This window comes from Peromyscus eremicus, chromosome 16_21 (assembly GCF_949786415.1).
Source record: "Peromyscus eremicus chromosome 16_21, PerEre_H2_v1, whole genome shotgun sequence".
Taxonomy (NCBI): Eukaryota; Metazoa; Chordata; class Mammalia; order Rodentia; family Cricetidae; genus Peromyscus; species Peromyscus eremicus.
The window spans coordinates 9844383-9870372 of NC_081432.1; the positions used below are offsets into that span (position 1 = coordinate 9844383).

Consider the following 25990-nt stretch of genomic DNA (forward strand, 5'->3'; position numbering starts at 1 on the left):
CATCTACACCAGAGAGAAGCTTAGATGCCACTGTGGCTGGCAATGCTCTGCGCATGCCTGAAGACCCAAGGAATTCTACCAGAAATTCTGCCTTATCTGGTTGTTCAACCCTCTGGTGAGAGGGTGTGGAAGTCACCTTGGTTGTAGAACTGTCTGTCTCTCCTCGTGTTCTGTCATCTTGCTTCATGTATGTTAGGGGTCTGTTACTGTCATACTCGCTCCTGTGTTGGTTCCTTTCCCTCTTGTGACACATTGGTTTAAACTCTGTTCTGATATTATAGTAGCTGCCTTGCATTCTCTCCACATGGGTGGTCCTTTCACTCTCAATCTGTTTGGATAGAAAAAGGTTTCAGGTAGAGAGCATATGATTTTTTTTTTAATTACTTGGCCAGGCTCTATCTTTAAATTTTTTGAATTATTTATTTTTATTTTTTTGTGTATGTGTAATACACACATACCTGTACCATGGCTCACATGTAATAATTGGAAGACAACTTATAATTGTCAGTTCTTTCCACCTTATGGGTTCCTGAGATCAATAGCATACACCTTTACTTGTAGATTCCACTGGCCCAAATCCCTTCTCTTTAGATTGACATTTAGTCCATTTACATTTATTGTAATTGCTGCTCTTGAGGACTTCTGTCACTGCTGTTGATATACTTTGTGTCTAATACTTCTGTTCCTCATTTCCTGCTCTACTCTCTGTTAAGATGACTTAAAAAATGATTTATTTGTTTTTATTTTATGTGTGTGAGTGTTTTGTTTACATGTATGTATGTGCAGTGCATGCATGCCTGGTGCCTGCAGAGATCAGAAGAGAGCTGTGGATCCCCTGGAACTGGAATTATGGACAGTTGTGAGCTGCTTTGTGGGTACTGGAAACCAAACCCAGGTCATCTGAAAAAAGCAGCCAGTACTCTTAACTACTGAGTCATCTCTTTCTAGCTCCTTTAGTTGATTTCGTAATGAAATGTTTAATTCCTTTCTTATTTTCTTTTTATGTACATTTTGTTATTTTTGTGTGTGTGGTTACCATGTATTGTTTTACAATTGTCATCCTCAAGCTTTACATGCTAATTTGGACATACACTAGCTTAACTTCAGTGGTATTCAGATGTGCTGCTCCCTTGTAGCTCTGTCTCCACCCTTTTTATTGTTGCGATCCCTTAATGACTTTTTTTTTGTTTTTGTTTTGTTTTTTGAGATAGAGTTTCATTTATCTATTTTTGTTATGGTTTGCTTTTTTTTTTTGCCTTTGGTTTTGGTTTTGGTTTTTCGATACAAGGTTTCTCTGTGTAGCGCTGGGTGTCCTGGTACTCTCTATTTGTAGAGTAGGCTGGTCTTGAACTGGCTGTTCTGGAACTTTCTTTGTAGACCAAGCTGGCCTTGAACTCAGAGATCCGCCTGCCTCTGCCTCCCAAGTGCTGGGATTAAAGGCATCTGCCACCACTCCTGGCTCCTGGATGACATTTTTATATACATGCATCCCAAAACAAAAATATAGTAATCTCTTGAGTATATTTAAATTGGGTAGAAAACAAAATGTGGAGTAGCCAGGTGTTCTTATAGTGGCACTACTTTAATGGTTGACTGTGTTTCGTCCTTTATGGGGATATTTGATTCTTCGTGTGGCCATGTGACTTCCAATCCCTGCCTGTCCTCTGATTTCACAGTGCAGGACTTGAAAGTTCCGGTATGAAGGGCTTAAGGAGACACTAAAGACAGATTGTTAGGGGTAAAGAGTCTCTTAGAAGATTTACTAATGCCGTGGACAGACGGGCAGATAAATACCACTATGAGGTGGACTGTGAAAGGGAATCAGGTCCTCAAGGCAGGAGTGGGGGCCCCTTGTAGCTCTCTGAGGAAGGAGATTTCACAGCAGGTAGGCTCTTAGATTCCTCTACAGGTACCAGGGAAAGGCATGGGGAGCAGGCCTTGCATAGATGCCCCATTCCCAGCATCATGTATTCAATGGACTTAGCAGCACTCTTGTCTGCTCCAAAGAGGCCATTCCTGGCTCTCTCTGCTCTGCCTGCATTTCTCAGAGTCCTCCGGGAACTCACTTTGAATCACTTTTCTTCAAAAAGGCAAACCATTAGCTCAGATTACATATCGGTGACTAGCCTGGGTGCCAGAAGGCAAGAAGCTCCTGTAGCAGCATCTCTGGCCCAGAACCCAGCCTCCCTACTTGAGCATGAGGCTCTAGCCTGGAGTAAGGACATTCATGAATGTGTGGGTAGATAGTTCATTCCCGTCTCAAGGTGTGCAACCCAAGTCCCACTGTGGTAGTCCTTTGTGGGGTAGAGTAGCATTCATTGCAGTGGACGTCTTTGGGGACCATTATTCTGTCCACCGAGGTCTTCGTGCACATGTGTGGATGCACACAGGAACGGGGTGTGGGCATTGATTCTCACTTTGCATGAGTGGCCTCTGTCTCTATGTGACAGCTCCTTTAACACAGTTCCAGTGTCTTGGGGGCTGCCCCGCCCCTCTTTCCTGTGGCTGCATGCTTCTGGCATTTTCTTTAACACCCTGGGATAACTCCGCCCACTGAGCACCTTCAGGTGTTTCCCCCTTCTTGTCTTAATGGCCTGCTTACCCTCTTGCACACTGGATTTTCTGTCTGTGTATACTAAACACTGGCCCAGCACCTTCAGTAGGTCTTGATCTGGGTCCGGGGAATAACCCTGCCCATGTAGTGCCCCATCCTCGAGACACAGGACCTTCCTCTTCAAAGCAGAATCACATCTGAGCCACCTCCTCACCAGAAAATACCCACCAGGGCCACTGAGCCACACTGACCACGTGGGGGTTTGGAATATCATTGGGGAGAGGGCACCTCAAGTCAGTTTTAGTATTTCAGGCAAGGTGCAATGCTGTTTCTGGGGATGTTTTGTTCTGTGTATTTTTCTTTTAATAGGGAGGTCAGATGTCTGCCCACCCTGGGCTTTTTACACTGTCTAATTGCTACTGAGTTACAAAGTAGCATTAAGGGACTTAGTATAAACACCTTTGAGGCTCAGGACCCCTCCATCTCGCTGAGATTGTTTCTTTCAATTTGAGCAGGAAAGATGCCATGGGGATGTCATTAAGATACCACTTTGTTGTGTGTGCCTAGGGCACCATTACCAGATACACGTGAACCGGCTGGTCAGCTCTCAGACATAGGTCAAAGGATGAACTCTGTTCTAGGTGGGATGGTTGCAAAGCTTACTCAGCTCTTGTGGGCTGTTTTGCCAGATTTTTCTTTGCTGGGCTGTTGTTTGTGTTTACCTCTACTTTTTGCTTTTGGCCTTACTCAATCTGTCTTCCACCTGAGAATTTCCAGTGTATTCAGGTTGCTGGTCCACTTGAACCCAAACCACTGGCTTTATGGTTTTTATTGATCGTGATTTTCTTTTTCCAGCTTTTTCCTTGCTCTGGATTGGTTATAGTTTCTCAATTCCATGAGGGCTCTGACTGTCTCTTAAAATGGCTCCATTCAAGGCTCCACAAAACTACCCTCCAAGGCCTCATTCCACAGTGAGTCTGGTGTAGCCGTCTCCCTCAGGTCAGCTGAGCCAGGCCTAGGGGGATGTCATAAAGCTCTCCATGCTGGCTGTTTAGTTCAAATAACTCCCTTGAGCCTTTCTCCACAGCAGTTTAGACAGTCTTACGCTGAAATGTTTGTTGGACTTATACCCCTAGGTTCTTCAACTATGTATTAGGTGACCACTGGGTACCCAGGGTGGGTCCGGCACGGAAGTTGTTACCATCCATCCTTGGCTCCCATGTCCCCACATAGCTATTGCATCTGTTTGTGTCTGAAGAGACCCCAGAAGTTAGAAGCAGGGAGGGGCAGCCATGATTCCCTCTGACTCAAGGGAAATGTTTGTCTGAAGAGCCAGTTTCTCCAGAAGATTCTATAGCAGTTACTTGGTTGGCAGTTGGGCATTTCAGACATACTCCCCTCTGGTACTGGACTGGAAGTTCCCTCATCGTGACATCTACCTGGGCTCTAGGAACACCAAATGCATATCCGGAACCCCTGGGCTCTAGGAACACCAAATGCATATCAGGAACCCAGGCCTAGGCTCTGTAGGGCAGGGCTGCCTTAGCCTGAGTTCTACAGGGTTGGGAGGCCAGAGAGAACAGGGACAGGCTGCCCCCCAGAGCATGTGTGGGGAAAGTCAATGGCTAGCCCAGGCATGAATGCACAGTCAGTTCCTAGGCCATATCCTTGGGAGAGCCAGTTGGCAAGCTTTGGGGCCCTGGATATCAGAAGCAGGACACATTTAAGATGACAGATATGCTCCATCTCAAGACTCCACTAGAGGAGTCAGGTACCCCTGAGCAGCCCACAGGGTACTGGCTTAGTTGGAGGCCATTCTCCAGGGTGGACCGATTGGGTTGACCAAGAGCCTTGCTGAGGAAGGAGGGAATGTCTCTGCTTAGAGGTGCCCTCTTATCCTGGTGCTGATGATCCTTCTTGCCAGGGTCCCTGTGAAGGGTCTTTTTCTCGTGATATTTGCCATACTGAGTGAGCCCTTGCTGAAGTCTAGCCCTTGCCAAAGGGCTGTACCGTTTGCCCTCCATGTTCCCGAATCAGGCCTTGCTGGTGAGGTTGGCAGTGAAGGTGCTGGGAGGTCAAGTGTCTGGAAAGCTGCACTTCAGCCGAGGAAATGGTTGTAGTCCAGGGAGGGAGGCTGACGGGCTCCTGTGCCATGGGGAGCTTGGTTCAGTCAGGTGGGAGCATTAGGCATTCTCTGTACTCGTCCCTCCAGAGCCAGGCCCTGGCTGTGTTTGTGGGGGGATGCTGGCTGTAATTGGTTCTACATGTAGCTAAAGGGTGTGCATGTTTAAACACAGACTTTTCAGAACTGTACTTGCTCACTTCAGGGGAGGTGGGTTTTACCCAGGTAGGACCCCCATTCCTGGATCTGAGGCCAGGTGGGTAACTAGAGGAGTCTCAACTTGCAGAGGGGCCCCCCTGTCCTCTAGAAGGCCTCTGAGCTCTCAGAGCATGGCACAGGCCTTGCTCTTTACAGGGGAATGAGCTTCCTGGCCTAGGCAGCCAGACCCTTCCCCCATCACAATGCTGTAATCAGAGAACAGAGCCAGTGATCTTATTGCCCTGGCATTTGGCATCTACTCCCAGTAGAGCCAAAAAGAAGTTCATAGAAAGGAAATGTGGAAGGACTTGGAAAGAGCTGGCTCTAGGTCTCTAAGGATCCGGGGGACATCGTGTAACACACTGGTGGTGCCTTCCAGCCCAGGAAGCCAGCAGCTGTAAGAGTCCTGCATGCTGGGCTAGTGGAGCACCAGGGATTTTTGCTGTCTGGAAGGAGGGGCAGAGTGGCCTCCTCATCTCCAGCACTCAGGCAGCGTGCGTGACTTGGCTTCAGAACTTCAGTGTGAACTCCGGGGCCCAGCATTGCTGGTGAGAAGGGAACACTGTAACAGCTATGATTGTGATGGATCACTGACCGCCCAAGGCTAGCTCAGAAGCCTTCTCTGCCCTGAGCTTGAAGGCTGCAGACAGTTCTTGCAAGCCACGCCCCCACCAAGCCGTGTGCACTCTGCACCCGGCCAGCACCATGTCTGGTTGGCACTCGGGGCTTAAGGAGAATGTGACAGGGTGAGGCTTAGGGGGACCCTTGTAGCAGTTCGGGATGTCTACATGGCACACAAAGCTATTCTTTGTCTCCTGAGGGATGTGCTGTATGGCGGCTCTTGTCTTCTGTTTTCAAGGGGATTAGTGAGTGACTCAGCTTGTCCTGTAAAGTTGGGGATTCAGCATTTTCCCATCTCCTCCTCTGTAGGGGCCTTGTCATTCTAGCCCCACAGCTGGAGCCTGACCTGAGGCATGGTGTCCTTACACACTTACATACTACTAAGCATGGCTCCAGCCGTCCCTTCCTAGAAGAGCCCTTGACCATGAACATTCCTGTTGCCCAGGCACCTCCTCTCAGGCTTTGTAATGCTGTGCTGCTTGAGTGCATTCAGTGGCCCTGGTGGCCCTTGCCTCAAGACAGGAAGGGCTCGTACATCTGTGTCCAACTCAAGATGGTGCTAGGAGTGAATTGAGTAAATGGAATGGGTTACTGGCTACTCTGGAACACGTCAGAAGAGCTGTGAATCTGTGAGAGTCTATAAAGGGTTGCTGCTTCCAGCCTTCGGGCGGCCTTCTACACCACAGTGTGGTGGCAACCTTCAGGGAGCAGAAATGGCCAAGGAGGAGCTGTCCTGTCTTCCTGCCCTGTAACATATCCTGAGGAACAGGCGTGTGGGGAACCAGAGGGAGAGTTTGATGTTAACTTAGAAACCACAATGACAGATGAAGCCTGGGAAAGCCAACTTGGGAGCCTGGCCATCTGAGTCTCCCAGGTTCAGTTTATCTCTAGCTGGCTCCCAGAGCAGGTAGAGCTTCAGGCAGGAGTACCGTGTGCCGCCGCCTCTCTCTTTGCCATAGAGAGGTCTTGCTCCACGTCTGTGCTCCTCCTGGAGCGTCAGAGTGGGGGACTCCATGCCCCAGCTCCTCACTCCATCTTGGGATATTTGCTTTGGCCTGTGAGCCCACGGAAGCAAGGAGAGGACCGAAGAGTGGGCCACTTAGACCTGGATAAGGGGTAGTTTCGTGGCCTGTGTCTCCTAGGATGCCACTGTGACCTTGTCTGTTCCCATGCAGCCACCTCACCAGATGCCCTTCTCTTTGCAGAGACTGTTGCTGAGGAGGTGGGGCTGCTGCAGCTCCTTGGGGACCCTCTGCCCCATCAGATCTCACAAGTCGACGACCCTCATGTCGGGCCAGCCTACGTCTTTGGACCGGACTCCAGCAGTGGCCAGGTGGCCCAGTACCACTTCCCTAGACTCTTCTTCCGTGACTTTTCACTCCTGTTTAGCATTCAGCCAGCCACGAAGGCCGCAGGGGTGCTGTTTGCCATCACGGACGCCGCACAGACGGTGGTCTCACTGGGTGTGAAGCTTTCGGGGGTACAAGATGGACAGCAGAACATCTCACTGCTCTACACGGAGCCCGGGGCCAGCCAGACCCAGACGGGTGCCAGCTTCCGCCTCCCTGCATTTGTTGGCCAGTGGACACACTTCGCGCTCAGCGTGGATGGAGGCTCCGTGGCTCTCTACATAGACTGTGAAGAGTTCCAGAGGGTACCGCTTGCTCGGTCCCCACAGGGTCTGGAGCTGGAGCGTGGCTCTGGCCTCTTTGTGGGTCAGGCTGGAGCAGCTGACCCTGATAAGTTCCAGGTAACCTATCCTGCCCTGCTGTGTGCTGGTCCAGGGGAGGAGGGAGCAATGGGAACCAGGGTTCCTCCAGTAGATGCTGCAGCCTGGGGCGCTAGCCCACTCTTCCCCTGCCTGTGGTTGGAATGGCATGTGCTCCCCCAACTCTTGTCCTTTGATACCCTGGAAGCATCACATTGGGCTTTTGTGAGTTCTCTGAGATCCCAGAGTCCACAAGATGACTGCAGGAGGCCATCCTTCCTCAGGCTCCCATCCTGAGTTGATCCAGACCCCCTTCTCAGGTATGAGCCGGGGCCTGTGGTGAGCTGGAAACACCAAGCTTAGACGAGGAGAGTGTGGGGCTTAGTCTAGGCTTAGCTACTCCACCTGAAACGTAAGTGCTCAGGCATCTGGTGGAAAAGACAGACTTGGAGACATCTGCCTGTGATCCCACCTGGGAATTGGAAGGAGAGTGACCTGGAGTTCCAGGTCCGTTTGAGACCCCGTCTCAAAACAACAACAGAAATTGCTCATTTAAAGCCCATAGGGTCTTCCTTGGGCTGCACACCCAGTTGAGGGAGCACCCTGCTGGCAGTGGGGACTGGGATTCCACACAACAGACCTGCTTAGGTCAGCCGTTCTGGGCTGTTTATTGTTTTAATGAAGACTAAGACTAGCTCCAGACTCACTGGGTGACAGTGACCAACAGGCCTGTGGCTCTCTCCCAGGTTCCGCAGGAAAGTCCCTCCCTTCTGGGCTCTTGTTTCTCACAGGAGGGCACTCTTCCTAAGATCCCAGCCGGGAGCCCAGCCTCTTGGGAACAAGTGCGTGGGGATCCTCAGCTGGCACTGACTCATGGCTCCTGAATTCAGCACGCCAGCTGTCTGCAGCTGGACGCCCCTGCCCAACCCAGACAGGGGTCCCTGTGTGTGCAAGGGAGGACATGTCCCCAGGGGACAGACACTCAATTATGACCCAGACAAGGGCCTCCTGTTGTAAGTTGTTCTAAGTCCTGTGGCCACAGCTCTGAAAGCTGACCTTCTACCTCTGGCAGGAACTTTTAACCCACGGGTTTCGAGAGATACCAGGACTTTGGCACCACACTGGGCCCCTGTGTGTTTTCCTTCTGATCTTCAAATGTGATTACCAGAAAGCTGAGCGTCATTGTTTCCAGAGTGGGACATTTGTGATGTGCTGTCCCCATCATTTCCCAAGGGGATGGCAGACCCCACAGGTCTCGTATATCTCCTACTTCACCAGCAGAGCTGGATGAGGAACAGTGTTCACCAGACTGCTGAGGGTACCGCCTTCCCCAGGGGTGCTGATGGAGGGCACGGCCTCCCTGAGTGCGGTGGCCTCGTCACTGACTAGGCCTTGCCAGGCTGTGTAAAAGAGGGTGGCTGGTTGGATATGTAGACAAGCTGTGTCTGGGCATTTTCATTTTCATTTCTTGGTGTGTTTGTGAATGAAAACTTTGCCTTTTTTCTTTTCTTTCCTCTTTCTTTCTTTCTTTCTTTCTTTCTTTCTTTCTTTCTTTCTTTCTTTGTTTTTTTTTTTTCTTTGAGTTTTGGTGGGGGAATTCAGCCCTTTCTTATTGATTTATACAACTCTTTATATTTGAAAGAAACTTATCCCTGGCTGTGTGTGCACAAATTTTATTTCCAAGTCTGCCATTTGTCTTTTCACTGAAAAAACAACAACATTGGGGACATTTAAAGTGTTTCTTTGGTTAATTTGGGTCTGGAGGAAAAAAAATCCCACAACTTTTGATAGGGAAAAAATTGGTTGGCAGAGAGTATTCAGGGACCTGTGCTGGTTCTGTGCAGAACGCAGATGCCTTCCTAACCGACCTCAGCAGTTTGACCCTGCCTGCTCCCGTGGTCCGGGTCTCAGCATCCTTTTCATTTAAACCAGATGCTGGCTGGAACCAGGGACATGTGCTGGTGGCACCAGATGCTGGCTGGAGCCAGGGACATGTGCCAGTAGCAGAACGGAAGAGTGTTGGGTTTAGCACAAGTTAGATTTGCAGACTTGTTGCTGAGGTCTTAGGGGAGGAGTCATCATGTCATGTGATCTATAACATGACCGAAGGTAGCCCAGGACTCTGGGAGTCAGGGAGCCAGGGAAACTGGAGAGCCAGCAGGATGGAGAGCTAGGCTTCCTCTGAGTCATCTCAAGTGAGGATGCTCTGCCCCGCCTGCGTCCACACACTGCCAGGGAGAGCCGGGCTGTGCCTCCAGCCACCCAGGCCTGGTCCTTGCTGGGTGACAGTCCTCACAGACGGCTGTCTTTGTCCTCTTGTCCCTTTGAGTTTGGTCACGAGCATCATCTGGTTATCAGTTTCCTTAAAGCCTGGCTTCCGACTGTGTTTCAGTACAGGTGTTCTGTTTGTTATTTTGTGTGTCTGGTAGTTATAACTCCTCTTGGCTATTTTTCCTTTCAGAGGTGCCTCTACTTCTTCTCATTCTCTTGGTTTTCTTTTGTCTTTCTTTCCCAGCGTGGGATGCTAGGGAGGATTAAACCCAGGGCCTCCCAGGGCCTCCCACGTGCTGGGCCGGTACTCCCTGTTGAGCCCAGCTCAGGCCTGCTTTGTCTGTATGAGTTCCATGGCTTCCTGGCCTAACCTTCTTTTGTGGTTCTCTTTCAACTCCAGCAACCCCTGCACCCCAATCACTGGTGTCTTTGACCCCAGGAGAGACCCTGCTAAGCATGGCTTTCCTGATGTTCTCATTCAGCTGTGAGCATCTTAAGGTCAATTTTCATTTCCTTCATTGAGACTTGAGGCTGTGAATTTTCCTCAGGGTGCAGCTATGGCTCCACTAGAAAAGTCAATGACGTGTGTGCTGGTGCTGTAGGTTGCCCCAGCCATCGAGTGTGTGACATCAGAACAGGCCTTCCCGTAGGAGGGGTGGAGCAGGCAGCAGAGGTCAGAATCTGACCCCATCAGTTTTCCTGTTCCTGATCAAGGAGAGTGGAACATTCATGGGTCTACTTTCAGTCCATCTCTCCGGGGGCTTCTCAGCAGTCTTTCCCACTGGTTCCTGCTCAGTGTTCTTACGTATAAAGCTCTGCAGACCTCTTCTATGTATCTGAAGTGAGAGCAACCTGTGGCGGGTACATTGCCACAGCATGTATGGTGTTTCCTTCCTGGGAGAGTTAGGAAGCCAAAGGAGGCTGGCTGTGATGAAGCAGCCTGTTGGGATCTGGTCACAGGAGCGGAGACCTGAAGCTAGAGGCCCATTAAGCAGTGTGAGAGAATGAGTGAGGGCAGTAGGGATGCGAGGCATTAGCAAACAGAGCAGGCAGCATGGCTGGGTCCCAGGGCAGCAGGAACTGGGCTGGCCATAGGAGGTAGAAAAGGGAGGGAGGGAGGGAAGGGAAGATGAGCTGAGGGAAAAGGGGTGGGGCAAAGAGGCCACCCTGAAGGCCACGGGGAAGCCAAGACACAGTCCATGAGACCAAGCTAGCCAGTGGCCCCACATCACGGCTTCAGCCTCTGACCGCTGCTAGCTGGTACACTGCTCTTGCTGTACCAGGTCCAGGTGAGCCAAGACAGTGCCCGTACCTCCTGCTACTGCTGGTCCCTTTTGGTCTCTTCTCCATGGTTAAAGCACTGTTGGTCAGCGTGGCAGGCAGAGTTTCACGTGGCACTCATCTATAAATGTTCACAGTCCCCCAGTTTCCAAGGTCTGGATTGCATAACTTTTGGGTCCAAGTCCATTAAATATTTGCTGTGGGTCTTAGGGCTTTTGTACAGCTGACATCTTCCCCATTGGCTGTTGGGAGAACTCCAGTTGGGGGTGGAAGAGTCACCAGGGTAGGACACAAAGCTGGACTCAGTGCAGACACAAGTCTTTTCTGCCCTCTGTAGGCCTTTTCCAGAGGCAGGCACCCGGCAGCCTTGGCAGAGTGTGTGGCATAGTCCACAGCCGTGGAATGCTGTGCGTCTGTTGCTGAGACCACCCCAAATGCCCCCAGCACCAGCATGGTCCTTAGGAAGCAGTGTTCTAGTATTTAAACCCAGTTCCTCCTGACCCTGGGGGCTCTCAGCTGTCACCATGGCACCTGCTGCTGCAGCTCTGAGCTGGCTTCTTGAGATGTCCACTCTGTCCACAGGTGTTGGCCTGGGAAGCTGGTTGGCAGGAAGTGTGCATCCTCCTGCCTGTGAATCCTGTGCTCAGTGTACTGGGCCTGTGACTGAATGGTGCAGGGCTCCTGAGCATGGGTGGTACTCTCCTACACACACACACACACACACACACACACACACACACACACACACTATCACACATACAGTCATATGTTCCTTCTCACACAATCGTATGCACTTTTATGCTATCCTGGTCCTAGCTTAGTGGAACTCCCAGAATCCCCTACTGGTCCAATACTGTCCCTCTGATCTTTTGGGGGTACAGATAAGAATTCTGTTTTTCCCCTGACCTAGAGGCCTCCTAAACCTTAGACCACCATAGCAGAGTCCCCACTGTCACAGTATTGGTCCTGAGTGATCAAGTCCTGTTTCTGTCCCATCGAGACTCACAGGGTTGACTCAGGCCAGGGCTTTCTTTCTGTTGCTCCTCCCCAGAGACTCACCTCCCACGATATTGGACAGGGCTTGGGTTTCCTGATGGCCAGTACATTGAAATCTGTGGCTTTTTGTTTGTTTGTTTGTTTTTGTTTTTCGAGACAGGGTTTCTCTGTGAAACAGTCCTGGCTGTCCTGGAACTCACTCTGTGGACCAGGCTGTCCTCGAACTCACAGAGATTCTCCTGCCTCTGCCTCCCGAGTGCTGGGATTTGTGGCTTTTGAGGATGGGCTCTATTGGCCTGAGGGCTTTGTAGGGATTCTGTCCTCTCAGCTGCTGAGGACACTGTGAACTATGGTGACTTCGGGAGAGTGTGGGGGTAGGCAGGTGAGGGTAGAGAGCATGTAAAAGGACCTGTACAGGGATGATAAGCAAGGGACGCTAGAGTCAGGCCTCAGTGATACCCTGTGTATCCCAGCTACTGAGGGCAGCACCTGGGAGATGGTGGTCCCCATATATATCCCAACATCCGTCACTGAGAGCAGGTTCTTAGTCTGCTGCTGTTGAGTTACATCACCACCTCCCGTAGACTCCAGTGATGTCTGTGCTCCCCTGGACATGTGAGGTCTGTCCTAGTTGTCATTTCCCTGAGGTGTCACTAGATGTCACCCTGATGCTGGCCCCTGGGCTGCACCTGAGACCCTCTGGAGAGCTAGTGCCTGTGGAGCTAGGTGTGAGTCAGCGTGGGAATGGAGGGGCATGGCTGCGGATCATGGGCATCGCCGTATAGCTTGGCTGGTGGGGGACAGATCAGCATCTTGCCTGCTGGTGATTTCTGCCATAGATCTTACTGGAATGTACCACAGTCAGGTGGGGTGAATGTGGCCCGCCGCCCATACTGCTTCTGCGATAACTGTGAGGATTGCAGTTATCTAAGAACTTGAAGCCAAACCACCCTCAGTGTGGGCCTGCTGGGAGGCTGCAGGTGTGATTCCCAAGCATGTACCTGCCTGCTGTGCAGTTACCCCTGTGTGCATGCCTGCTCATGGCCAGGGAAGGCCTTGTCCTAGCTGGAAATGACCAAGTCAGAGTGTTTGTGGGGTACAGGGCTCTCCCTGAAGCCCATCTCCTTTCCTCCGACTGTAATCATCTAGCTTCTCGTTCACCTACCGTAAGCAAGCCAAGCTGTGCATACACATGAGTGTGTGCGTGTGTGACACACATGTGCACACACACAGACTTTGCTATCCTCAACACTGGGAAGAGTTGTGGAACGTGGGGTCTGGGGCAGACCTATCTCCAGTGGTTTTGACCCCATGAGTGGTCAAATATTTCCCAGAGAAGCCATACTGAAGTGAGTTTTGAGAAGAGGTGAGGGGGACCTCAGGCCAGGACCCAGCTGGGGATGGAGGTGGGACTTTGAGTTGTCAAATGTCCCTTGTGGGGGGCAGGGAGGTGGGTTGAGTATCAGCTGATAAAAAAATCTGAATTCGGGACATTCCCTGGAATAAACAGGACACCAGACCTGTCAGCACAGCATGGGCCAGCCATCGCCTGCTCCTGCCAGGCTCGCAAGCTAGCATGATGGTTACATTTTCAAACGGCTGGGATAATCAAAAAGTTATTTTGTGATGTGTGAAAATTGGTATGAAATTCAGATTTCAGGGTCTCCATGTCAAGTTTCGGTAGGACAGTCACACCCTTCCCTTCATGTTGATATGTATTGTTCTCACAGGCAGACTGAAAATCCAGAGGGAGGCATTTCCCATCAGGCCACATAGAAATCTGCCCACCTCCACTCAGACCTAGCTGTGATAGGTGTTGTTAGAAAGCCACTTTGGGGCTGGAGAGACGGCTCAGAGGTTGAGAGCACTGGCTGCTCTTCCAGAGGTCCTGAGTTCAATTCCTAGCACCTACATGGTGGTTCAAAAATGAGACCTGGTGCCCTCTTCTGGTGTGCAGGCAAACATGCAGAATACTGTATATATATAATAAATAAATAAATCTTAAAAAAAAAAAAAAAAAGAAAGAAAGTCACTTCAGCTGGGTGGTGGTACACACCTTTAATCCCAGCACTCAGGAGGCAGAGGCAGGTGAATCTCAGTGAGTTTGAGGCCAGTCTGGTCTACAGAGTTGAGTCCAGGACAGGCTCCAAAAGCTACACAGAGAAACCCTGTCTGGAACCCCCCCCCCCCCCAAAAAAAAAAAGTCACTTGGGAATTGAGGAAGTGTGGTCTCTTCTTAGTAAACTGAAATTAACGTAATAGAGTACAATCAAAGTAAAAATGTAAACACAGGAGAAGCGTGTGTGAACTCTAGCATATCCTGTTGGAAAGCTTTCAAGGTGCCCTCAGACAGACACCTCGGAGCCTGCATGAGAGCCAGCCATCTAGACAGGAAGTGTGAGGTGCACATTGTCAGCTGCCTCTGATCCTTATGCCCTCCCTTGGCTCGGCCCAGAAACTGCTGCAGCTTGAAAGCCACTGAATGAGTTTGTGTCTTAGTCTTGTTGACAAAAGGGAGATTCCTTGGTAACATCAGGCCAGGCTGAGGGCCAGCATGAGTCAGAGACTCTGCCTGAGCACCTGCCTCCAGGGCCCCAGGGTCTTACTTTCTCTCCCAAATATCTGACCAGAAACCACTAAAGAAAGGAAGGCAAGTGTTTATTTTGGCTTTTCGGTTTGAGAGGAGGTAGTCTGTGACTGTGAGGGAGAGCATGGTGGCGGAGGCGTGAGACAGCTGGTCACATTGCAGTCAGGAAGCGGGAGAGTGGACAGGAAGGAGGGTGTGGCTGTAAAATGTCGAGGCGGTCTCCCAGTAACTTAATGCAGTGAGACTCCACCTCCTAAAGATCCCGAGACCTTCCCAAACTGTGCCACCAGTTGGTAACTGAGTGTCCAAACACCTGATCCATTGAGCGACATTGCGTTTTCAAACTAATGACCTTCTGCCCCCCCCCCCCCCCCCCCCCCCCCCCCCCCCCCTGTCTAGGGGATGATCTCAGAGCTGAAGGTACGAAATAACCCCCGGGTGAGCCCTGTCCACTGTTTGGATGAAGATGACGATGATGAAGACAGGGTGAGTGACTGAGGTGGTGGGGGTCTCCCCACTGTGAGCAAGGGTCCCAAAGTGATATGCGGGAAAAAGCCAAAAGATGCTAGTGGGGTGCCAGGAACCTATGTCTACCAACACCTGTCCCTGCCTTAACTTTCCATTTCAGACAGCCTGGGAAATGTCTATGTCAGAGACCAACCCAGAGTGACACAGTGTGTGATATAGGAGTCACACTGTGGAAAGTGCCTATGTGCTTGGTTGTCTGTATGTTTACATGCTATGGATGATGTGTGTTGAAGGGAAGGTATATCTGTCTGTTGTGTGATTGTGTGTATCTCTTGATGTGCTGCTTTTTTTTTTTGTCTGCTATTATTTGTATGGTATGTGTTGTCTCTGTGCACAGCGCATCTATTGTATGTGTGGTATGTGGTCTGTGTGTCTCTCTTTGTGTGTTGCTAGTGTGTTTTCTGTGTGCTGTGCATCTTTTGTATGTATGAGGTGCATGTGGTGTGGTCTGTATATGTACACTCTATCTCTGTGTGCTGTGTCTCCATGTGTTGTATGTATGGGGTGCATGTGGTGTGGTCTGTATGTACACACTCTACCTCTGTGTGCTGTGTCTCCATGTGTTGTATGTATGGAATGTATGTGGTGTGGTCTGTATATATGCAGTGTATCTCTGTGTGCTGTGTCTCCGTGTGTTCCTGTTGTCTGTGTGTGCATGTGCACAATGTCATGACCCCCAGGGAAAACAATCTACTTGTTACCAGAAGACAGGATTGGGGGTGGGGGAGGATGTCCCAATGGAGATAGCACATGACAACATCCCCATCACCAGTTCCTCTTGGGCAGAGCCTGGCTGTGTTTAGCTGTGAGCAGTGGAATTTGCCTACCTTACACTCCTGTTTTTATATTTTACTCCCAAAGCTATTACCTTTTCCAGGAGAGAAATCAGAAATGTAATTGGCTTCTATCTAGTACCAGTCTCTAGTGGATGGGTAACAGTCACTCTTGAGCATGCCACCCAATGAGCATGTACACATACTACCCATGCTGGGTGTCTGCACGCCCATCCCACCTGGGCCACCTTGACATCGAGATGTCACTATGGACTCTGTGGGTCAGATGGTATTTCTCCTCTGGGTCTATATTAAGTTATCTGCTTTGGTAGGAGGAAAAGCTGGCCCCTGGCCTCCCTAGAGTTCCTGGAGTCTGGAGGGAAGAGAGAGCATGAAGGCAGACAGACAGTCCACAGACGATGGGTGGGATATGATTGTGACGCACCTACACTCCATGTATGTTTCTTCAGGGTCATCCTGAACTGGAGCTGCTTAGGGCACCTCCCCACCTGCTTTGCCTGTCCCCCAAGGATGGCATCCTAGGACAGGGCAGCCATGTCACAGGATAGGAGTGCACAGCCTTCATCTACATCCTTCTGGAGGGTGCACCATCGTGGCTTGCCTGAGCAGCGAGTCTGACTGGTTTTGACCCAGCAGGTGTCTTGTTTGCTGTCCAGTTGCTGCCCTGTTATGGGGCCTCTGGTCCTGACTTTTTCCTCACTTCTCTCACACCCTGCAGGCATCTGGAGACTTTGGAAGTGGCCTTGAAGAAAGCAGCAAGCCTCCCAGGGAGGAGGTGAGTGTCTGTATGTGGTGAGGCCATCCCCTGGTTCAGGCAGATATGGTCTGTGCGTAGTATGTACAAATGTGTGTGACATCCCAGCAGTCCCTCTGGCTGTGCAGGTACATGCCCAGCAGGGACCAGTCTGAGGTTGATCTTGTGTCCTAGGCTGGCTCCACAGCCTCTTGCCCTGAGCAAGAAACTCTCCTCTGAAAGAGAGCGTTCTCATCAGAGGTGATTCAGCGTTTCGTTGATCCTGTTGGCTGGGATGGGACCGTAACTGGGTTGTGTCTAACATGAGGACCAGACGAATGGCATGGTAGGGAAGTTTCTGGACCAGCCACGTTGCATGCTTTATCCAGTCCAGGGTTCCGAGAACACAGAGGGACTCTGCATATGAGAAGGATGCTTGAGTGAACCTCCTGGGCTCCTCTGTGCCCCCAGCATCCAGTTTGCAGAATCTGTCTTTAAGGTGGACCTTGGGTATCAGGGCCAAGAAGACTGCAGGATGCTAAGTAGCTTAGGGATGGCCACCACTCCTAGAAGAGGTGTTGAGGACTCCTTGACATGTGTACTGGGATAGGGACAGGCAGGTTTTAGGAATAGGAGACACAGCCATCTGGGACTGCATTCTGTGTATCTTGATGGCCATAAGCCCTTCTCCTAAGAGATGTAGATTAGATCTGCAAACTTCTGCTTCTACACAGGGTACCGTGTGGCAGATGTTGGAAGTACAGATGTGCCTATGGGTGCCATGCCACACCAGTACTGCCTTGCCTGTAGACCAGAGATTGCTGATAACTAGTTTGAGCACTCACACCTCATGCTTCCTTGTGACCTGCTCACTCCAACTAGGAGTCTGGCCCTGCTGTCACAGCAGCTGTGAGGGGCTCCCTGAAGGGCCTGGCCAGTCGGAGGGTCCATGTGGCAGCTTCCCTTCAAAGATCTAAAGCTGTGGACTTCTAATGTCCCACACCCACTCTGGTCTGTGATGTCTGTGGTGTGACAGTGACATCAAGAGTGTCCAGGCCTCACAGCATCACCCTAGCCAAGGTACTTCCCGGGACCCATCTGCCTGGACCACGCTGTTGCTGTTAGGAAGTTATCAGGAATATAGGCCACGTTGCTGCCTCCCACAAGGTCCCCCAGCTGAGTATTTGAAACTGGGCGCAAGGCAGAGGATCTGCAGCTGCCTCCATTAGAACAATAAGAAGTCAGTGCTGGGCCAGTGCTTGGGCTGGGATCAAGGGGGAAGTTTCCGTCATGACCGTCAGTGAGAACACACCTGTTCCATACACCCTACTGTGACACCAGAGGACCCACTTAGGCGTCTCTGATGTTCTCCAGCTGCAGGAAGTATCTGTACTAGGCCTGGGAAGGCTTTGTCCCTGGTCCTGTGGCAATGTTGAGTTTTAGGAATTATGGACTATTGAAGCATATGACACCAACCTCCAGGCTGATGAAAAGCTTCAGCAAATAGCTCTGCAGACAGTCCTGAGGATTCATTCCCACCAGAGTGATGGTTTTCCTTATCTTCCTCAAAACCCTGTAAAGCATTCCATTTCATAAGCTGTAACCCCCAAAGCCAGGCAGAAATGTCAGCTCAACCATGCATGGGATAGTTGCGCTGCTGAATGACACAGCCAGCTTTCCTGTCCCCCTCTTGCAGGATACATCCTCAGCACCCAGGCTTCCCCAGCCACCCCCTGTCACCTCCCCACCCCTGGCTGGAGGCAGCACCACACAAGATTCTAGAACAGAAGGAACGGAGGAAGAAACCACGGTAGATTCTGTAGGAGGTAAAACTTTTCTAGATGTACTCTGTGTGTGCATGTGCGTGTCTGTGTGTGTGTGTGTCTGTGTGTGTGTCTGTGTGTGTGTGTGTGTGTGTGTGTGTGTGTGTGTGTGTGTGTGTGTGTTGGATGAGGGCTACGTCAGAGCCAGAACCATCCCCATCTGCAGCCCTTCCGCCTTCTAAGAAGGTCCTGTTCAGGCAGGCTCCTGGCTTGGCCCCAGAAGAATTCTGAACCCAGCAGTTGTGACATGTCTTTCATCCTCTATTGTCTCTGTCTGTCACATGTAGGAACCTTTCCAGATGTGCCAACACCTGGTTCAGGGCCATCAGGTTTGCTAGGAGAGACTGAATTGGTCCAAGTGAGGAGTAATGTGATATAGAGGAAAATACGTTCTTAGTCCAGGCTGTGCCACAGGCCAGCATTTAGGGTTGGATATGTCTCCCACAGAAGCCACTGTTGGGGAGACACGCACAAGGCTCCTGGTCTGCAGGAGACATGTCAAATATGAATTGTGTGTCTTGGGATGTTCTCTGTGTTGCTGGTTTGCAGACCTGGTAACATAACAGTGTAAATACTCCTTCCAGCTCTATGGGATTGAAGCACAGTAGAGCCTGTGAATGGTCTCTGGGGGTCCCACAGGTTCCCAAAGGACTTCCATAGGTTCTACGGAGAACAGGCTATGGCTCCTCCTGATGCTGACAGGACTCAAGTACTCACAGCCGTGAGATCCAGGGTCTAGATTTCCACTGATCACCAGCCCTGGCTGCCTTCCTTTGTTAATCCTCAAGTCAAGCAAGGCTGGAAAGTGGCCACTTCCTGGCTCATGAGTGGGGACTTACATCCCACCTGGGCTGTGTGAGCCCATGGGCCTTGAGGTGAACTCTGCCTTGACTCCCATCTGTGTGTGTTCTGGGATCCCAGGGAAGACAAGAAAACATGACCCCTACTCTGTCAGGTTCCCCTGGGCAGCCCCACCCCCACCCCACTGCTCTGCCTTCTGTCACCACAGACAGTTGTCCTTTCCCAGAATGTCACAGGTGGGGGTATGCAGTAAGTATCACCTGGGGTTGCTTGGCACTTGTCCCTTTTGTAAATGGCATTCACATAGCTAGTCCGTGGTTGACTTGTCATCCACAGTGTGGACAGACCACAATGTATTTGCCCATTTACCTAGTGGTGGGCGGATGCACTGTGTCCATTGAGGACCTAGCGATGGACATAGGTGCTATGTCCAGCTTGAGGACCTAGTGATGGGCATATGCGCTATGTCCAGCTTGAGGTGGTTTCAGAGGAAGTTGCCCTGGGACTTCTGTCTCAGCTGCCACCACGCCATTTGCAGGTGGCTTGTCTGTTTTCTACCCACCCTAGTGTGGGGGAGTCTCTGCACCTCACCTCAGTGAGGTCACTAGACATGACTGCCTTAAGGATGTGAGGTGGCCTGCCTCATGCTCTCATTTGTTACCATGATAATGAGTATCTTCTCGTGGGCTTATGTCTCAGTGTATGTCTAGATCTTACACCAAATTTTAATGGGCTGTATGATTTCTTATTGTTGAATTTTGAGAGTTCTTTATGTATTCGGGATTTAAACACAATTGTTGTCTTCTTCATATTCTCTTTCTCTAATATATATTCTTTCTACCTATCTATCTATCTATCTATCTATCTATCTATCTATCTATCTATATCTCCTTTCCTTTCCTTTTCTTGTCTTTTCAGGACAGGGTATTCTCTGTGTAACAATCTAGGCTGGCCTTGAACTCAGAGATTGGCCTGCCTGCCTCTGCCTCCTGAGTGCTGGGATTAAAGGCATACACCACCACCACCTGGCTCCCTTCCTTTCTTTGTCCCTTCCTACCCTGCCCTCGGAGGATATGGATATCTATATAATATATCCAAATATATAGATATAACATCTATATCTCTATATATGTATAGCAATATCTCCATGTACACACACACACACACACACACACACACACACACACACACACACACACGGGTTAAGCTGGCCTTGAACTTGTGACCCTCCTGTCTTGCTTCTCAAGTGCTAGGATTACAGGTGTGAGCCACAACTGTCCAGCTTCATCTTCTTAACAGCATCTTTAGGAAAACATAACTTTCTAATTTTTGCTGAAATGCAGGGATCTCACTTCTGGTGTCATCTGAGACTGCCCAAGGTGATCCAAAGACCTACTTTAATTCTTTAAAAACTTTTTCTCCACTTGCTCTGTCACTGTTCAAAGACCCCTTTCCCTGCTGAGCTGACTCTGAGATGTGGAAGTCAGCCTCCCACCCCCGAGTCTATTTCCGACTCTATTCTGTGCCGTCTTTCTTTACCATCCCAGTCTGTCTCTCTGAATCTCTCGGAGCCGTGGGTCTCCCTGCTGGTCTTGGCCGCCCGCTCCGCCTTCACCTCGCCCTCACCAGGTAGCTCAGCCCTCTGTCAACTGTTTGCATTGCAGTCTCGGGGTGTTTGCCGGTTCACCTGAATTGTGGACTGTGGCTGTTGCCATCCACACATCCACAGAGGAGAAAAAGCCTGCTGGGGTTTTGTCGGGGAAGAGTAATGGCCCTGGAGACCCATCATCCTTGCCTTCCGTTTAGGTCTTATTTGATTTCTCTTAGCAATGTTTGTACAGTTTTAAATATTCCCTGGGGCAGTGCTTTCAGGTTTGGGGAACCTCAAGTTCTAGGAAAGCCTTGTTGCCGTAGGGAGAGCCCATACTGCCCTCTTGTGGTCAAACAGGGCAGTTGGCTCCTGCAGTTGGGGCAGTTGAGCTGTGGTGGATGGGGCGGCTGGGCCATCCTGATCAGATACCTGGCTTACTTCTTACTAAGCAGATGAGCCTGTGACAGGGTGTGGGCAAAGACTGTTAGCAGCCCCCCCCCCCCACTCCACCCCGAGAGAATGACCTCAGCCTCACAGGCTAGGAGTGGCTTTCCCTCGAACCCTGAGAATGAGTAAGGGGCCTGAGCACGCTGTTTGTGCAGCTCTTAGAGGGGGGACTTCCACGTTTGGCCAATCCTCATTTGTGGTTGCAGATCCTCAATCCTGCCAGACACCGAGCTCAGCCATGAATAGCTGTGTTAGCATCAATTCTAACCCAAGATGGGGGCTCTGTGCCCCAGGCAAGGGGCACTAGATGCCTCTAAACAGTGTTCAAGAATTAGAGCCCTCGGTTGGTCTCCAAGAGATGTGACATGTTGACATGGTAAATTTTATGCTGTCTGCTGCTAGTGAGACATTAGGATCTACCTCCAGATATCACCCCACAACTCACTTATTAATCACAAGGGACTGGTACTTCATATTTTCGAGAAGGACCTACCATGTGGTTCCAGTGAAGACAGGCTCCTGAGCCAGAGCTGATGCCCAAGATGGGGGAGGCATAGGAAGGAATGACAGCTGGTAGAGTGGGCAGACTTCTCTTTCAGGCTTGGGGTCACCCAGGTTTCTGTGGCATTTTCTCTCTCTGACCTTTGAAGTCTTTGGTTTTTTTTGTTTGTACACATCTGTGAGAGTCATTCTTAATTCAAAGGCTGCCCAAAACCAGGCAGCGGGCTCACTGGGCCTAACTTTGCCTCCAGCAGCCCTTGTGTGTTAGACACATGAAAGACGTGAAACCAGCACAACAGGAGGTCCTGGGCTGGCGTCTTCATGGTTACCGTTCCCCGAGAAGAAGCCGGGGAGAACTGAGTGTGGGCCGTTTATCAGGTCACGACTCCTTTCTCAAGGGTGGATCCCTGAATGTGGCCGACTTGTAGGGACAGCCTGGCACTTGGGAAACACCACAGCGTTCAGGGCAGAGGTCATCACAAATGCCACAAATGTCCGGACAGTCTGCAGAAGAGGAAATGGCATGTGTGTGCAAGCCTGTGTGTGTGTGTGTGAGTTCACCACTGTGTGTGTGCCTGTGTATGTCACATACGCCTTTGTGTGTCAGAGGCACAGTGTGGATGGTGGGGTTTAGGGGAACCTCTGGGGTTCACCTCTCAGAACTGCTGTTGGTTTTCTCTTTTTCAAATTGCACGTTGGAAGAGGAGGAAGTGGTAAGAAGGAGTTTTGATGGTGAGGTGTTAAACCTAGGAATCTTGGGAAGGTTTCGGTTGTCACTGGACTTGCTTTAAATGGCTGTCTGTGGTGACTTTGGTTCTTCTCTCCCGTTGCCCATGCTAGGTGGCCATTCCCAGTCACCGTTCCCATGGCCCCTGTCCTCAGGGGTTTGGGTGGGTGGAAAGGCGGGTGGCCGTTCCCATAGACTCATCCTCGGGGGCTCTTGGGGGTAGAGAAGCAAGGCTTGAGGGGCAAGGCCGAGAGCCTGGGGCTGCTCCAAGCTTGACGGTGCCGCCTCTACCTCTTCCCAGCTGAGCCCCTTCCCGGCACAGATTCAAGCAGTGCATGGGGTGAGAATGTCCAGAACCATGGAGGTGACTTGATCAAGGTGAGGCCACCACCCCATGACCTTGTTCCAGGGCACCTGGGGACCCTCACTGGCTTCCATGCTTCTCACCCTGACTTTACAGGAACCCTCAGGTCCACACTCCCTCTCTCAGCCCCCTGCCCTATCCTCTGCACACTGCTTCTCCACCTCCCTACCATGAGCCCTCCCTCCATACCCCCCTGGAGTCCTTTCTGAGATTCAGTCCCCGGAGAATGTAGCAGCAGTGTGAGGTGAATTTGTATGTGGGTTGTGGCAGCCTATATCTTCTTTGTCCCTAGGGAGGTCTCAAGGGACAAAAGGGGGAGCCAGGTGCTCAGGGCCTACCTGGCCCAGCTGGGCCCCAGGGTCCTGCAGGCCCAGTGGTACAGAGCCCCAATGCACAACCTGTCCCTGGAGCACAAGGACCCCCGGGACCTCAGGGGCCACCAGGGAAGGATGGCGCTCCAGGAAGGGATGGCGAACCGGTGAGTACTGGCCTCTCTTTGTGATCTGGGCTGGAGCCGAGGTCTCTGACTGGGGAGAGTTGGTTGGGATTGGAGTAGCCACATCCTTGGCTACTGGAATTTCTACCAGCCTTTTGCCATGCATTGGAGCCAGAAGGTAGTTAGAGCATGGAGGCCAGGCATACCCAAGCGACCGCTGGACCTAAGCTCTGTTGCAGAATTGTGGTCTGTTGTAGGTGTGGGATCACTCAGAGATTCACCATGACCATGAATACATTTTAATTCAGGAGGCTTTATTAAATGGTGGTGCCGGATACTCATGGCACCAGGATTGCAACTGAGAGCGAGTTCTCCCAAGATACAGCATCTACTCATATTGGTCCAAGGCTTATGAAGTCAAACCTCACAAGATTACATGTATTCTGTGTACATGTAGGCAGGGTCTAATTTTAACGTGTATGTCAAACCCCACAAGATTACATGTATTCTGTGTATGTGTAGGCAGGGTCTAATTTTAACGTGTATGTCAAACCCCACAAGATTACATGTATTCTGTGTATGTGTAGGCGGGGTCTAATTTTAACATGTATGTCTTGCAGTTGTCCTCGTCATTGAGCAGAGCAAGCAAAGTTTGATTACAAAATCACAAATAGCAGTTCGTCTTATGACCCATCTTACTAAAACGGCAAATTTTACAAGATCAGTCCATTTAAGAAGAGTCTTTTGCCCAGGGATGGTGGCACACGCCGTTAATGCCAACACTCAGGGGCAGAGGCAGGTGGAGCTCTGTGAGTTCAAGGCCAGCCTGGTCTACAGAGCCAGTTCCAGGACAGTCAGGACTACACAAAGAAACCCTGTCTCAACACACCAAAACCAAAACAACAACAAAAACTCTTTAACGTCTAGGAAAGAAGGAAAGTGGATTGCTAGGTTACACGTTAAAGACACTTTTTGCTTTTTGGTCTCTCAAGCATAGTGAGGTTGTGTTAAAAGTAACATTAACCACCATGCTGTCAGCAGCAGACATCATCTAGGTGCTCAGCTGTACACCACAAGGGCACTGAGAGCTGGTGCGTTTCTGTGTCCAGTCTTGGGTAGTGGCGGCTGGGCTGTTTCCATTCATAGTGTCTTCTCTTGCACATTACAGGGTGACCCCGGTGAAGATGGGAGACCGGTAAGTTGGATTTTTCTTTGCACCGGACACAATAACATGCTTACAAAGGACCTGCAGGCCATCTGCAGCGACACAGGGTGACAGTTTCCCAGATAGGACACTGCAGAAAGACAGCTTTACTGGGGGTGGGGGTGGGAGGGTGCACTTCAGATGTCTGTCTGTCTGTCTGTCTATCTATCTATCTATCTATCTATCTATCTAGTTTAGTTTTTCTTGACAGTGTTTCTCTGTGTAGCTTTGGTGCCTGTCCTGGATCTCGCTCTGTAGACCAGGCTGGCCTCAAACTCAGAGATCCGCCAGGCTCTGCCTCCCGAGTGCTGGGATTAAAGGCATGCGCCACCAGCGCCCGGCTGTACTTTAGATCTTAAGCCTGTGTACTTCAATGCTTACGCGACTACCAAAACCACACAGTGTTGCTTCCAGAGGAGGTGGAGTGGGGGTGCACGACATAGTGGGGAAGTCAGAGTCCAAGAGAGGGGCTGCATGAGAAGATGGGGTCCTCCATGCTGCCCGAGTGGCCGTAGGGCGCTCTTTGTCCCTGACCGAGCCGTGCCGAAACTGCCCCCAGCCCAAGCTCAGTCGTAACTGGAGGTTTCCCTGCGCCCAGTGCGTCCATCCGGTTTGCACAGATGTATGTGCATCACACACACACACACAGTGGACTTACCACTCTGCCAAGGATAGCTGTGGTCCCCATAGTTGATGTCTCTGAAGAGGACGTGTGCTATCTCTAGGCATTGTGATAAGACCAGTGCCATCCATAGCCAGTGGTGTCACTTTTAAATCCTGGCTTTTTCTCTGGGGTCACCTTCGTGTCATGGTCTCTCCTGGCTTAGTAGGCCTCCATGAATCCCTGAAGGGCTTGGCTCCCATCTGCCCGCCACCCCCACCCCCCCGACCCCGCCAGCTCTGGAATGAGAAGCATTTGGGGCTCAAGATTCATTGTGTGAAGAAAGAGAGATGCTTCTCTCTGCCTAGCCCCTACCCTTGTTTTTCAGGGTGACACTGGGCCTCAGGGCTTTCCAGGGACTCCAGGAGAGGTGGGCCCCAAGGGTGAGAAGGTAAGTGTGTGCACATCAGGGCATGGCCCCTTTCCTGTCTCAGCTCCTGACTAAAAGTGGGGACCATGTGTCCTCAGTGTGACAGATTTATTTTATGTCCCAGGGAGATCCTGGTGTTGGACCTCGAGGACCTCCAGGACCTCCTGGGCCACCAGGACCCTCCTTCAGACAGGACAAGCTGGTAAGTTCCATCTTTGGTCTCCTCCACGCCAGGTCCTAGTACTCAACCCTAAGACCAGCTCCTGGTAGTGTTGGCCCAAGAGCATGGGTTCCTACTGCAGCCTTGGAACGGTGGCCAGGCTGTGGGGCAAAGCATGATGTCCCACCCCCCCATCTCAGGCATCTTCGGGTGGTTAGGGGATAGGATAGCTAGGGGCTGCTGTCTGGTACTCAGGATGATGAATCTATGTCCTGTGGTGATTCTCTTGCCCTCCCTCAGACCTTCATTGACATGGAAGGATCCGGTTTCAGTGGAGATTTGGAGAGCCTCAGAGTAAGTGGCTATACCCACCCTACACCTGCTGTCACTGGGCACATGTAGAACACGATGTCTGAGACATCAGTGGGGCCCCTTGGGGGTGGGACAAGACTAGCTGGGGATGTGATCATTATCCAGCATGGCTTTGTATTCTATGATGGACTGTATCTCTC

General features: G+C 50.9%; 1 protein-coding gene across 1 annotated transcript in view; it reads left to right on the top strand.

Moving 5' to 3' along the window:
- Col18a1 (collagen type XVIII alpha 1 chain) overlaps positions 1-25990 on the top strand; it is a 60630-nt gene that overhangs the window by 11234 nt on the left and 23406 nt on the right. Inside the window, exons 2-11 of the mRNA XM_059281396.1 lie at positions 6701-7245; positions 14738-14824; positions 16379-16435; positions 18090-18219; positions 22585-22661; positions 22940-23125; positions 24252-24278; positions 25277-25339; positions 25443-25520; positions 25779-25832. Coding sequence (XP_059137379.1) covers positions 6701-7245; positions 14738-14824; positions 16379-16435; positions 18090-18219; positions 22585-22661; positions 22940-23125; positions 24252-24278; positions 25277-25339; positions 25443-25520; positions 25779-25832 — 1304 coding nt within the window. The remainder of the gene's footprint in view (positions 1-6700; positions 7246-14737; positions 14825-16378; positions 16436-18089; positions 18220-22584; positions 22662-22939; positions 23126-24251; positions 24279-25276; positions 25340-25442; positions 25521-25778; positions 25833-25990) is intronic.